General features: G+C 39.2%; 1 protein-coding gene across 1 annotated transcript in view; it reads left to right on the top strand.

Moving 5' to 3' along the window:
* The window catches only part of MRPL48 (mitochondrial ribosomal protein L48), a 52,500-nt gene that overhangs the window by 28,444 nt on the left and 9,154 nt on the right, over nucleotides 1-14,902 (top strand). The window contains exon 5 of the mRNA XM_005689960.3: nucleotides 10,554-10,723. Coding sequence (XP_005690017.1) covers nucleotides 10,554-10,723 — 170 coding nt within the window. The remainder of the gene's footprint in view (nucleotides 1-10,553; nucleotides 10,724-14,902) is intronic.

The raw sequence follows: 14,902 nt of genomic DNA, 5'->3' as shown, positions 1-14,902 counted from the left end.
ATCTCCCAAGACCACTTACTTGCCCTCAGCTGTTGTTCAAACTCCAATCCTAGGGTAATAGCAGCCGAAGAATAAAAGCAATGCCAAGAGGAAGATGTGCGAGGATGAAATAGAGGCAGCATAAATGGCTGTCAGTTTTAGCTGTTACATGTTCTATTTTTCAGGCTCTGGGGCAAGAGAGTAAGATTTTTGAACTCAGACAATTTACTTGCTCTTTGTAGAATGGCCCCTAGGAAATCAAGATGTCTTTTCTCTTGGAAACTTCATACTGTTTTGACTCTTGACATAACGGAGGTGTTTGTCATTTCTGACACCTACTTATTTTGTTGTAGCACTCATAGATTGATCAGCGCTTAGAGCCACAAGTCTGTGAGGAGACTGTGGCATCATTCCCAGAAAAATCAGCAGATCAAAACCACTTTATGGTGACAGTCCTAGCTTCCTTGAAACAGAAAGATTGGTTTTGCTGGCCTAGTGACTGTAGGGCTAGACATGGATTTTAGGACTGGCTTACAGAGAGCTGTTTTAAACTGGCAACCATGTTTTCCCTCAAGTCTGCCTCTTGTAACTCACTGAAAAGAACAACCGGCGTTGAGCATCTGCTGTGTGCCAGGCACAGCGCTCTACGCAGATGATGCCGTGGTGAGTGGGGCACAGTCTCTTCTTATAAAAACTATAAAGTGGGCTGGGAAGGATAGTGCTCAAAAATGTAACTAAAATACATGTGGGGAATGCTTTACTAGAGGAATGAACTAAATATCAATGGAGCTAAGCTAAAGGAGCAGTTCTCCCTGAAAGGGCCAGTGGAGGTCTTACAGAGTTCAGCTCAACAAACATTTATTTATTAATTTTAAAATTTATTTATTTATTTTAAAATTAATTTATTATTTTAATTGGAGGCTAATTACTCAACAAGCATTTATTAAATACCATCTGTATTCTTGCACTGAGTACATAAAGTGAACTGACACTCATTTAGGAGTGTTGCTTGGGGTAGCAGGAAACACTGGGGCTGTAAAAACTATTTTAGAGTTTCCCAGAGCTTTTCCAGGTACCGAGTGATTTCTCTGAAGACCTGACTTTTAGCTTGCGCCATTAGAGCACCCTGGTCTCCAGCCCACTGGGCTCTCATTCTGCCTTGCCTATTCTGTTAAATTACAACAGTGTCAGAGTTTTAGAGATTCATATTTGATGTGAATAAAAGTAATGATCTCTTTCCATTTTCAAAGTGCTTTCACATCCATTATCTCATTGCCTGTCAAACCATAGGCCCTTGGAACACTGGTGATGCTAGAGTGGAACCCTTCTTCAAGTTTAATAATGGCAGTCTGCCATATTTTAGAAAATATTAAGCTAATGGATAGGGTTTTCTAAATTTCAGGTTTTTCTCCCATCAGTTTTATTTGATGAAAATAAATGTTAACAGAGAAACTCATATGGTTTCATATTTTTTGAAATGCAGACAACTCCATTTATATAATATAACCATATTTTCTGCTAGTTAAGTCATTCTTGTTTTATATGATGAAAGCACATTGATGAGTATTTCATGTGCTTCACAAAGGGAAACATGGTTTTTTTTTTTAGGCCCTTTGTAACCAACAAATTTGAAAACCATGCTTTTCGATTCACCAACTATCCTGTGAGGTAGACAGGACGGAAAAGGAAACTGAGGAGGATAAGTGATTTCTCTCTGACAATATATATATTCTGCCAGTAAATAATCCAACTAGAACCAGAATTTAATTAAGTTCAACTCAGCATTTAATGTTGCTGGACTCTGCTGCTGCTGCTAAGTCACTTCAGTCATGTCCGACTCTGTGCAACCCCATAGACGGCAGCCCACCAGGCTCCCCCGTCCCTGGGATTCTCCAGGCAAGAACACTGGAGTGGGTTGCCATTTCCTTCTCCAACGCATGAAAGTGAAAAGTGAAAGTGAAGTCGCTCAGTCATGTCCGACTCTTAGCGACCCCATGAACCACAGCCTACCAGGCTCCTCCGACCATGGGATTTTCCAGGCAAGAGTACTGGAGTGGGGTGTTGCTGGACTCTAGGAATAGAGAAATGAATGAGACATAATACCTTCTTGTTGAGATAATGATTTGGCTGTCATAATAGAAATTCACTTAATCAAGGGGCTTAAATAAGATAGAGTTTGTTTTTCTGTCATATAAAGTATAGGTAGATATTCCAGCTTTCTGTTTTGCAAACGTATCCTACTGCTTTCATCCTGTAGTCTGAGATGGCTGCTCCCACTTCAGCCTGCATGTCCACATTCCAGCCTGTAGGCAGGGGAAGGGGAAAGCACGTGCATGAGCTAATATCCCACTGGCCAGAACTCAGTCATGGAACCATACCCAGCTGCAGGATTGGTTGGGAAATGTAATTTTTGTTATGAATGGTCATGTACCCAGGAAAAATTCAGCAGTTCCACGATTAATGGAAAAAGAGAGAATATTGAGAAAACTGGCAGGCTCTGCACACCATCCTTAAAGGGAAAGGCAGAGATTAGCAGAAATGTTTTGGAATTAGGCAGACCCAAGTTAACGATTCAATTCTTTGCTTACTAGTGTATGTCCTTGGGTAAGTTACTTAACTTTTCCAAGCTGCAATTTTCTTGCCTTTAAATAGCTATGTTATTTAAATGTTTTGTGAGGATTAAGTTAAAAAAGAAAGTTTAAAGTACTTAGCACAGTGTCTGAAACATGGAGCCCATGAGTAGTTAGTAGTGGTAATAATGATGATGTTGATTGATAGCATTAGTCCTTCTTTTTACTATGCCATAGTACTCTATTTTCCTCCCTCAAATTATGCATCCTCTTATAATTACTTGTTATATATATGCCTTTTCCAATAGATTGCAAGTTTCAGCAAGCAGAAACTGTGGCTGTGTTATTTACTATTATATCCCTATTGCTAACCCTGGTCTGGCTTATCACTTGAGCTTAGTCACTCAGTGGTGTCTGACTCTTTGTGAACCCATGGGTTGGACTGTAGCCTGCCAGGCTCCTCTGTCTATGGGGATTCTCCAGGCAAGAATACTGGAGTGTCTTGCCATCCCCTCCTCCAGGGGATCTTTTCAACCTAGGGATTGAACCCATGTCTCCCACATTGCAGGTGAATTCTTTACCATCTGAGCCACCAGGGAAGCCCTGGCTTATCTCTAGTGGTCAGAAAATATGGAATAAATGGATACATGTGCTAAGTGATAGTGGTGTCTAAGGGAAAGAGGGTTGCTATGGGAACATATAAGCATAGTACCTACCTCAGCATGAGGAATGAGGGAAGGCTTCCTGAAAGAGCATGAATGGAGTCTTAAAAAATGACTAAACTAGGAGGGACTTCCTTGGTGGTCCAGTGGTTAAGACTCTGCATTTCCATTGTAAGGAGCACAGGTTCCATCCCTGGTTGGGGGAAAAATGACTAGGAGTTCCTCACATTGAGGGTGTTGGGTGAAGAGTCAAACTCTCTGCAGGAAGGGGAAACATTCTGGGCAAAAGTGGGAAGTCACTGATCCTGGAGATGCAGTTGAGAAACTTTAAGCAGTTCGTGTTAATCCTGGAATCTTAAGGAGGCATGTAGAGGATGATGGGACATGAGACCTGAGAAGTAGACATGTCTCGATCAACTTTTTAAAAAGATACCATTTATATTGAGTAACTGCTGTATACTCTTATATGTTATACAAAAAACCTAGGAGTATTGACTTGCTCATTGTCCTTTCAGGCTCAACCACCTGAAGTCATTGCTTTTGGGTTTTAATTGCCATGGTGCAGCAAGGTAGCTTGTGCTGAACTTGCCATGGGAGGTGGCCTTCTCGTTATGATTAAATTGAGAGAGTTGGTTCTTTTATGTATATCTGTCTCTCTCTCAACTGTAAGCTCCTTTAGAGTTGGGACTGTGTTTTCTCTTTGGTGTCTTTCCTTAGAGTGGTTGAATCATTACTTTGCATTAACAGGGGTTTAATGAGTGCCTCATTCTGTGAAGCATACCAATAGGAGCATGCTTCTGTCCAATAATAATAATAATGTCCTCTATTGTCCTATCTGTGTACATTGTTTAGTCTTTCTTTAAAGATATCATTTATTGAGCAACTACTATATACCAGATCATGTCATCACTATGTGCCAGGCTTTTAAAAGCATTATTTCATTTTATAGTATTACAAATGATATCATTTAATCCTCAGATATACTGTGGTAATTAAGGGCCCTGTTTGAGGAATCTAAGACAGATTAAATGACTTGCCCAAGTGACAATAATTTCCAGAGCCAATATTTGAACTAAGGATGGTCAGAATCCATCTAATGTCCACACTATTTCCATTTCACAAAATTCACTATTTTGAGCTTCACAGAAACCTTAGGTGTTGAGATTGACAGCTAGAAAGGTTACTCAGTGTAATGTAGTGATTAAGCAGATGGTATTTGAGCCAAGATTTTCTTTTCTTTCTTTCTGACCATGCTACACAGCATGTGGGATCTTAGTTCCCCAACCAGGGATCAAACCAATGCCCCCTGCAGTGGAAGTATGGTGTCTTAACCACTGGACTCCCAGGGAAGCCCCCCAGATTTTCTTGGGCTTCCATCTTAATCAAGTGCTCTTTATTCAGTACCAGGCTGCCAGCCCCATCAGGGCCATGCCTTCTGTCTGGTATATGTTTATTGAGTGTGCTGCACTCAAATTAGCATGTTTATGTTAGTTATAAACGTAACCACTTGATATCTATGTACCTTACAGCTTATTATGGACTGTTCAGAGTACCATCACCAAAATCATTTAAGTCCCAGGTGTAATTTTTAAAATTTCCATCACTAGAATTCCTGGAAGTATATATGCTGCAGGCGTGTCAGCTTTTCATTTGAGGATTAAGAAGATACAATTTCTTCCCAACTTTCCCGCCCTGCCGCGTATAGTGATAGGGGGATACTATTAATATAATTTGGGGGGAAACTAGAGGAGAGAGCTTGGGTTTGGGCCACAGACTCAGCTTCTAACTATGGCTAGACATAAAGTGGTTGCCCTTTCCATTTCCTTACTGTTGTAATCTTTAAGCAAGTCATTTCCCCATTCTAGACCTTGACTTCCTCCTTATATAAAATTAGGGGGGAAAAGGAAGGAGAAACTAATTTATCTCTAAGATACCTTCCAGCTGTAGCAGTCCATGATTCTAATCTGACTCCTTTCTTTATCTGTTCTTTGCCAGCAAAGTTTCCCAGTAACCCTGGCATCCTTTCAGAGGACCCTTCAGAGGACCTCAGTTTTCTGTCTGTAAAATAGGAGTAATATGGATATTTTTGTACAAAAATGGTTTAGTGATTTATCCCATGACCCATTTGGGGCATCATAGTGTACTCCTTCAGGGATCTAAGGATATCTGCCCTGGGCCATCCCACAGTGAATCCAGGTCAGTCACAGCAATATACAGTTTGATGGTAGATAGCAGTCCATCTTCCCTACCACCTTTTTCCTAGCCTCCATTCATTTCCTGCCTAATTCTCCTTCACAGGCAGGCAGGGTAACCTTCCCAAAACACAGCTCTAGTCATATACATCCCTAGCACAGATATCTTTAATAGCTCCCCATGGCATGAAGGTCTGAACTCAGGCAGTAAGAATAGAAAGGATAGGATAAGAAAGATTGTGAAGGTAAAATGATAGGAAATGGTATCTGAAATTTCCTGCACTCAAACTCTTGCTGGCTATGTTGTGCCCTGGCTCAGAACTGAAATATAATATCACAATGGGCTTCTGATAGTGTGGATCAGTCCAGACAGATCTAGGTTAACATGGAAAAGCAAGTGAGATGCCAAGAGGGATACTAGAATCAACCTTCTTTTTGTTCTCCTAAAGCGACACCTTTGAAGAGCCCTGGCATTTTCCCTGGTTAAGAAAAGCCTCCTGCAGGCTCAAAGAAGCTCCTCCCTTCTTTGCTGGAAAATTTCAGCCGCATTGCATTCTGACTTTAACATTCTTCACAGCTCCTACTGCAGTGCTGTCATGACGAGAAGTCTGAATTGCTGCATTCGGCCTCAGGTATGGTGGGCTCTGCACCACCACGTCTGCAGCTTGATGGTTGGTTGACAGAAGTTGGCCTCTCAATCACAGCAAAGTCTAAGACCCTGGGGTGACTACCCTGTTAAGAACTTTAATAATGCAGAGGCTACAATGGAAAAATTTCTGCATTGGGAGTCAGGAGGTCTGGGTTAGTTCCTAGGATCTGTCCTGTGTGGCTCTGTGACTCTGGGGGACATATTTAATCTCTATGGGCTTCATATTCTTTCCCTGCAAAGATGAAGAACTGGGACAAAGTTATCTCTAAATGCCATCTTGTTCTAAAATTCTAAACTAGTGATTCATTGCACATTTTGTCTCTGTTGGCCCCTGTGCTAGATATGAGGAATATGAAAACAAAAAATAATAATAATAAAAGTTAATGCATACTGAGTGTTTAAATATATGCCACAGATTGAATTAACTATATACAATGTTTTGTTCAGTTCTCAGAATATCTCTATGAGACTAGGTTTATCATCAGTTTTACTGGCCTTGTGAAAGGACCATTTCTTGGTCCTCCCCCTGCCCTCTCCAGGTTGGGCCCCTGCTCTCTTAGACTGACCTGGAGAGCAGCGATATGAGAGACCCATTCTAGGTGCTTAGCCAGAAACAACTCTGCTGTGGCAATAACTAGGCTGCTGGCTAATAATAGTGGTGACTTAAGACATGTAAATAGATTGGCCCTCCTCACTATTTCTTAAAAAAAAATTTTTTTTCTACCAAATAGCAAGGCTTACATTAAATCTCCAGTAATTAGGACAGTGTGTTATTAGCTGAAGAATAGACAAACAGCCCACTGGAACAGAATAAAGAATATAGAAACAGATCCAAGTATCTATGAACATTTAGCATATGACCGTTCATTATATGACAACACTGATTGCAGTGGTGTCCAATCAACTGGATTGGACAGTCATGTGACAAATCTGACTTGACTTCTACTGCACACTGTACACAAAAAGCATTTAAAATTTTTGTAGATCTAAATGTAAATATTATAATTATCAAACTTCTGGAAGGTAACATATAAAAATATACTCATGATCTTAAACTAAGCAAAGAGTTCTTAAATAGGACACAAAAGTCATTACAACTATACAAGGAAAAAAATGAGTAAATTGGACTACATTAAAAAGCAAGAATTTTTGCTCAAAAGGCACCATTAAAAAGTGAAAAAGAAAGATACAGGGAGGAAGAGGATATTTGTAACATGTACATTTAACAAAGGATCATATCTAGAATATAGAAGGAACCTCTACAAATCAGTAAGAGAAAGAAAGACCACCCAATCTAAAAAATGGGCAAAATACAGAGAGAATATCCAAATGACCGGTGGCCATGATGGAAATGTGCTCAAGTTCAGTAGACTTAAAGGAAATGCAAGTTAAAGTCTCAGTGCATTACCACTTCATACCAACCAGAATGGGTAAAAGAAACGAACCAGAAAACCTGACTATACTAGGTTTTGTAAGTACTGGCAAGAATGTAAAGCACTTAGAACTCTTATGTACTCTGGTGGGAGTCTAAATTGGAAATGATTTAAAAAAACTGTTTGAGAGAACTATTAAAGATGAAATACCTCAGTAGTTTCAGGTTCTGGGTATATCCCCAACACAAATGCATACACATGTTCACTGAAAGATACATGCAGAGACATTAGTAGCAATACTGTTCATAGTGGTCCACACTGGAAACAACTCTAATTTGAAACAACTCTAATTTCTACCTCCAGTAAAAAGTATAAATAAGTTATAGCATATTCATATAAATAAACTACTAGGGCAATGGGAAGTAAAGAATTACTGTTTCACCTAAAAATGATGAATCTTGCAAACATAATCAGTTAAAGGAGCTGTACACGAAAGAGAACCTAGTATATTATTCCATTTTCACAAATTTAAAAAATAGGCAAAATAACCCTTTGGTTTTGGAAGTCAGAGTAGTGGTTTGCCAATTTGGGGGAGAGGATACTTTTGGGGTGCTGGTAGTGATCTGTTTCTTATTCAAGATACTGTTTATATAAGTGTTTTCAGTTTGTGAAAATTCATTGAGCTGTGTACTTATTTATGCAATTTTCATATGAATGTTGTTCAGTTGCTAAGTTGTGTCAGACTCTCTGTGACCCTATGGACTGCAGCACGCGAGGCTTCCCTGTCCTTCTCTATCTCCCAGAGTTTGCTCAAATTCATGTCCATTGAGTCGGTAATGCTATCTAAACATCGCATCGTGTGCCGCCATCTTCTCTTCCTGCCTTCAATCTTTCCCACCATCAGGGTCTTTTCTAATGAGTCAGCTCTTTGCATCAGGTGGCCAAAGTATTGGGGCTTCAGCTTCAGCATCAGTTCTTCCAATGAATATTCAGGTTTTTATTTCCTTTAGAATTGACTGGTTTGATTTCCTTGCAGTCTAAGTGACTTTAAAGAGCCTTTTCCAGTACCACAGTTTGAAAGTACGATTCTTCGGTGCTCAGCCTTCTTTATGGTTCAGTTCTCACATCCGTACATGTCTACTGGAAAAACCATAGCTTTGACTGTATGGACATTTGTCAGCAAAGAGATGTCTCTGCTTTTTAATATGCTGTCTAGGTTTGTCATAGCTTTCCTTCCAAAGAGCAAGCATCTTTTAATATCACAAGAATATTATATTGTAAAAATATTTTGACTTAAAAGTTTTAAAAAACAAGGTAGATTTTAAGATTCTAACTTTGAATGGATAAAAGATTCATATTATTAAAAATTCAAAAAATATAGAAGAGAAATAGTTTAAAAGTCTGCTTCCCAACCCTGTTGCCCAACCGTCCAGTTCCCTTCCTCATAGGTTACCAATAGTATTAGTTTTTTTGTGTATCCTTCCAGAGTTATTTTTTAATATGCAAGCAAATACATATGTAAGTATTTAAACATACACACATCTATTCTTCCCCGCTTACCCTTTTTATATATATGGCAATATTCTGAACACATTATTCTATAGTCTGCTTTTGTCATTTATCTTAAAAATCTTTCTATATCACTACATAAAGAAGTTCCTTATTTCTTCTTATAGCTGCATAATGTACTACTGAAAGAATGTGCCATGATTTATTTAATAGATTCCCCTCCTGATGGGCATTTAGGTTAAATTATTTCTGGTTGAGAAGCTGTCTTGATCCTGATCTATGCTGTGTTACATATCTATTTTTCCAGGCCCCATTTTAACTTTTTACAGCAGTTTGAACAGGTTGATCTGTAGTAAAGCAGTATTTTATAGGAAATAAAAGGATAGAAATAAAATAATTTTTCTGCCTCTAAACTTTTAAAAGAAAGGCTGTCTAAATAATTGGACTGCAGAATTTCAAAGCTAGGAAGGCTGGCAGAGAACTAATTCTGTGCTTTCTTGTGATTGATTTCCTTAATATTCTGATGAAAGTTAAGGATTTTCTCCTTAGAAAAATACACACATATGTAAAATTTTGCATATAAGTTTTGGGGTTGACAAACCCCTTAAAATTCCTCAGTGGGTTCTAGATTAAGAATCTGTTGGGACTTTCCTGGTGGTCCATATAAGAATCCTACTGCCAGTGCAGGGACATGGGTTCAATCCCTGGTCTTGCAAGATTCCACATCCCACGGGGTAACTAAGCCCTTGTGCCACAACTATTGGGCCTGCACTCTAGAGCTCATTCTTTACAACAGGAGAAGCTACCACGCTGAGAAGCCCACGCACCACAACTAAAGAGTAGCTCACCGCAACTAAAGAAAGCCTGCATGCAGCACTGAAAACCCAGTGCAGCCAAGGAGAAATAAATGTAAAAGAAGAGAAACAGTTCTTAAAAAAAAAAAAAAGAATCTGTTGGGAATTCCCTGGTGGTCCAGTGGTTAGGAGTCTGTGCTCTCAGGGCCAAGGGCCGAGGTTCATGTCCAACTCTTTGCGACCCCGGAGTTCTCCAGGCCAGAATACTAGAGTGGGTAGCCTATCCCTTCTCCAACAAATCTTCCCAACCCAGGAATCGAACCAGGGTCTCCTGAATTGCAGGTGGATTCTTTACCAACTGAGCTATCAGGGAAGCCGAAATAAATAAATAAAATTTTTAAAAAGAGAAAGAATTCTTTAAAAAAAAAAAAAAAAATCTGTTGGGAATTCCCTGGTGGTCCAGTGGTTAAGACTGTACTCTCATTGCAGAGGGCCTAGGTTCAATCCCTGACCAGGGAACTAAAATCTGACAAGCTGCACAGGCAGCCAAAAAAAGAGAAACTCCTCAAGACTCTGTTATCTAGTATAACATCAGGGATTTCCTTTCCTTTCATTGATTGATACTACAGCCCAGAATGGCAAGGGAGGCTGCCCATTCCTACCCAGGAAAAGTTCAGTTTGTAGGCAGGGTAATCAGAGAGAAACATGGTAAACAAATTTAATTGAAAGATTGATTTATATATATACATGTATATATCAAGATGGTGTTGTTGGAATTTCTTGTATAATACTTTGACTTTTCTTTCTCTTTTGTTTTGTGTTCAGCCCAAAAAGAAGAAGGGAAAAGTGGAAGTGAGATCCATTAATTTGGGGACAGATTATGAATATGGGGCTTTAAACATTCACCTGATTGCATATGACATGGCCCTGACAGAGAGTTATGCCCAGTATGTTCACAACCTCTGCAATCATCTCTCCATTAAAGTCGAGGAAAGGTATGAAAGATGCCTTTGCATGGGATGTTCTTGGTGTGGGTAGCATGCTCTACTTTGTTGTTGTTAAATGAGATATAATTTTTGTTTTGAGAAATAATTTACATGTAGTAAAATTCACTCTTTTTATGTATATAGTTTGCCACAATCAAAATACAGAACAGCTCCATTAAGTTTTAAAAAGTTTCTTGGTGCCTGAGGTATAGTTAATCTCCTCTGTCTTGCCTCTAGAGTCCCTGGCAACCACTGATTGATTTTCTGTCCCTTTTGTTTTAAGTTCTCCAGAATATCATATAAATGGAATCATATAGTATGTAGCTGTTTGTTTCTGGCCTCTTTCACTTAGCATAATGGATTTAAGATTTATCTGGGGTTCTGCAGACATTCTTTTATTCTGAATATCTATTCAGAATTCTGAATTGTATTCCATTAATTCTGAATAGATACTCAGAGTTCCATACTGAATATCTATTCAGTACTCCATTAATTCTGAATACCTATTCAGAATTCTGAATAGTATTCCATTAAATGGTAAACCTTAGTTGGTTTATGCCTTCACTGGTTGGTATACATTTGGATTCTTTCTAGTTTATTGGTAATTATGAATAAAGCAAATAGACTCAATAAAAATAAATAAATAAAATAAATAGATTCAAGGGATTAGATCTGATAGACATAGTGCCTGAAGAGCTATGGACGGAGGTTTCTGACACTGTATACGAGGCAGGGATCAAGACCATCCCCAAGAAAAAGAAATGCAAAAAAGCAAAATGGCTGTCTGAGGAGGCCTTACAAATAGCTGTGAAAAGAAGGAAAGCGAAAAGCAAAGGAGAAAAGGAAAGATATACCCATTTGAATGCAGAGTTCCAAAGAATAGCAAGGAGAGATAAGAAATCCTTCCTCAGCGATCAATGCAAAGAAATAAAGGAAAACAACAGAATGGGAAAGACGAGAGATCTCTTTAAGAAAATTAGAGGTACCAAGGGAATATTTCATGCAAAGATGGGCTCAATAAAGGACAGTAATGGTAGGGACCTAACAGAAGTAGAAGATATTAAGAAGAGGTGGCAAGAATACACAGAAGAACTGTACAAAAAAGATCTTCACGACCCGGATAATCACAATGGTGTGATCACTCACCTAGAGCCAGACATCCTGGAATGTGAAGTCAAGTGGGCCTTAGGAAGGATCACTACAAACAAAGCTAATGGAGGTGATGGAATTCCAGTTGAGCTATTTCAAATCCTGAAAGATGATGCTGTGAAAGTGCTGCACTCAATATGCCAGCAAATTTGGAAAACTTAGCAGTGGCCACAGGACTGGAAAAGGTCAGTTTTCATTTCAATCTCAAAGAAAGGCAATGCCAAAGAATGCTCAAACTACTGCACAATTGCACTCATCTCACATGCTAGTAAAGTAATGCTCAAAATTCTCCAAGCAAGGCTTCAGCAATACATGAACTGTGAACTTCCAGATGTTCAAGCTGGTTTTAGAAAAGACAGAGGAACCAGAGATCAAATTGCCACATCCTGTGAATCATCGAGAAAGCAAGAGAGTTCCAGAAAAACATCTATTTCTGCTTTATTGACTATGCCAAAGCCTTTGACTGTGTGGATCACAAGAAACTGTGGAAAATTCTGAAAGAGATGGGAATACCAGACCATCTGATCTGCCTCTTGAGAAATCTGTATGCAGGTCAGGAAGCAACAGTTAGAACTGGACATGGAACAACAGACTGGTTCCAAATAGGAAAAGGAGTACGTCAAGGCTGTATATTGTCACCCTGCTTATTTAACTTCTATGCAGAGTACATCATGAGAAATGCTGGGCTGGAAGAAGCACAAGCTGGAATCAAGATTGCTGGGAGAAATATCAATAACCTCAGATATGCAGATGACACCACCCTTCTGGCAGAAAGTGAAGAAGAACTAAAGAGCCTCTTGATGCAAGTGAAAGAGGAGAGTGAAAAAGTTGGCTTAAAGCTCAACATTCAGAAAACTAAGATCGTGGCATGTGGTCCCATCACTTCATGGGAAATAGATGGGGAAACAGTGAAACAGTGGCTGACTTTATTTTGGGGGGCTCCAAAATCACTACAGATGGTGATTGCAGCCGTGACATGAACAGACGTTTACTCTTTGGAAGGAAAGTTATGACCAACCTAGACAGCATATTCAAAAGCAGAGACATTACTTTGCGACTAAGGTCCATCTAGTCAAGGCTATGGTTTTTCCAGTGGTCATGTATGGATGTGAGAGTTGGACTATAAAGAAAGCTGAGTGCCGAAGAGTTGATGCTTTTGAACTGTGGTGTTGGAGAAGACTCTTGAGAGTCCCTTGGACTGCAAGGAGATCCAACCAGTCCATCCTAAAGTAGATCAGTCCTGGGTGTTCATTGGCAGGACTGATATTGAAGCTGAAACTCCAATACTTTGGGCACCTGATGTGAAGAACTGACTCATTAGAAAAGACTCTGATGCTGGGAAAGATTGAGGGCAGGAGGAGAAGGGGACAACAGAGGATGAGGTGGTTGGATGGCATCACCCACACAATGGACATGGGTTTAGATGGACTCTGGAAGTTGGTGATGGACAGGGAGGCCTGGCGTGCTGCAGTTCATGGGGTTGCAAAGAGTCAGATACAACTGAGCGACTAAACTGAACTCACTATGCGGACCTTTGTAAGCAAACTAATGTCTCTGCTTTTTAATACATAGTCTAGGTTTGTCATAGCTTTCATTCCAAGGAACAAGTGTCTTTTAATTTCATGGTTGCAGTCATTGTCTCTAGTGATTTTGGAGCCCAAGAAAATGTTTGTGACTGTTTCCATTGTTTCCCCATCTATTGCCATGAAGTGATGAAACTGGATGCCATGATCTTAGTTTTTTGAATGTTGAGTTTTAAGCCAGCTTTTTCACTCTCCTCTTTCACCTTCATCGAATTTGAACTTTTAAACCTTTATCACTTATAGTATAATTGTGCTAAATGTGCTCATTAGAAGAGTGGATAATCAGCTGTGACTTAAGCACTCATAGCTGATAATACTTCAATTATTTTAGGCCTAAAGATGTGCTTTATCTTTTTTCTGATGCCTGGGAGAGTTGGTTGCTCTTTCAGCACTTGACACATAGCTCTATCTTGTCACTTAGTGCTCTGGGCTGTAATGATCTTTTCATGTGTCAGATTCCTTCCCCACTGACTACATAGGGACTATGTTCTTTATTTCCTTAGTACCTAGCATAAAGACCGTTCCATGGGGGTCATTAAGCCATTCTGGAAAGAACGACAGGTCATTGAATATGATTGCACAATCCAGTTGTGTATACATTTCCTAAAGTTTAATGAACGAATTTTTAATTAATCTAAAACTACTGGCTGAGCCTCTTTTTGCTCTGTGGTCCACGTGCTCGGTGAACTAAAAGGCACTGGACTTCTTGCTCTGTAGTGTAGGCACTTTGTATCTTTTGTCTGGAGGATACAAAGGTAAATGCCCCTGATTTCAAGGAGAGTGTGTGTGTGTACGTGTGTGTACACACATACACACACATAAAAATAATTATAACGTGGAAGGTGGTAAGTGAAGATAAAGTTTAATGTCAGTTCAAGAAGACAGAGTAGCATAGTAATTTAGGGCTATGTTTCTCAAAGTACCACTCTGTGAAGCTATTACGAGCTTGTGCCAAAATGTACATTAACACTTTGCTTCCTTCATCAAGAAAGGCTTGCTATTGAAAGGCTTTCTAGTGGAAGCTATTGAAAACAAAATATTAATTGAATAAAAGTGTGTTTAGTGTCGGTTTCATGCTTCTTATCTTGTCTTGAATTGATAACAAGTTTGCTTATCAGCAGCTTGTCTTTGGATCATACTGAGTAACAAATGATTAAGAGTGAAAACTCTAGAATCAAACTGCCTGCATTGAAATCCTAGTTCTACCCATTATCATCAAGATGACCTGAGAAATTCTGACCTTGGTTTCTTTGACTCCATAATGCAATGATAATTTTCCTATTTTTTTGAGTTCTGAAAATTAAATAGGAAAATATATGATAGCACTTAACAGAGAGACCAGCATATTGTAAACACTCTGTAAATAATATTATTGTTATTAATAATTAATGAGTTGTTTTCAACTGGCACAGTTTAGGGATGGCATCTCAGAAGCTGTAGTGGCAAAGGAGCATTA

This window comes from Capra hircus, chromosome 15 (assembly GCF_001704415.2).
Source record: "Capra hircus breed San Clemente chromosome 15, ASM170441v1, whole genome shotgun sequence".
NCBI classification, from domain to species: Eukaryota; Metazoa; Chordata; class Mammalia; order Artiodactyla; family Bovidae; genus Capra; species Capra hircus.
The sequence above is the reverse complement of the archived record's forward strand: the minus strand, read 5'-3'. Positions and strand labels throughout refer to the sequence as shown.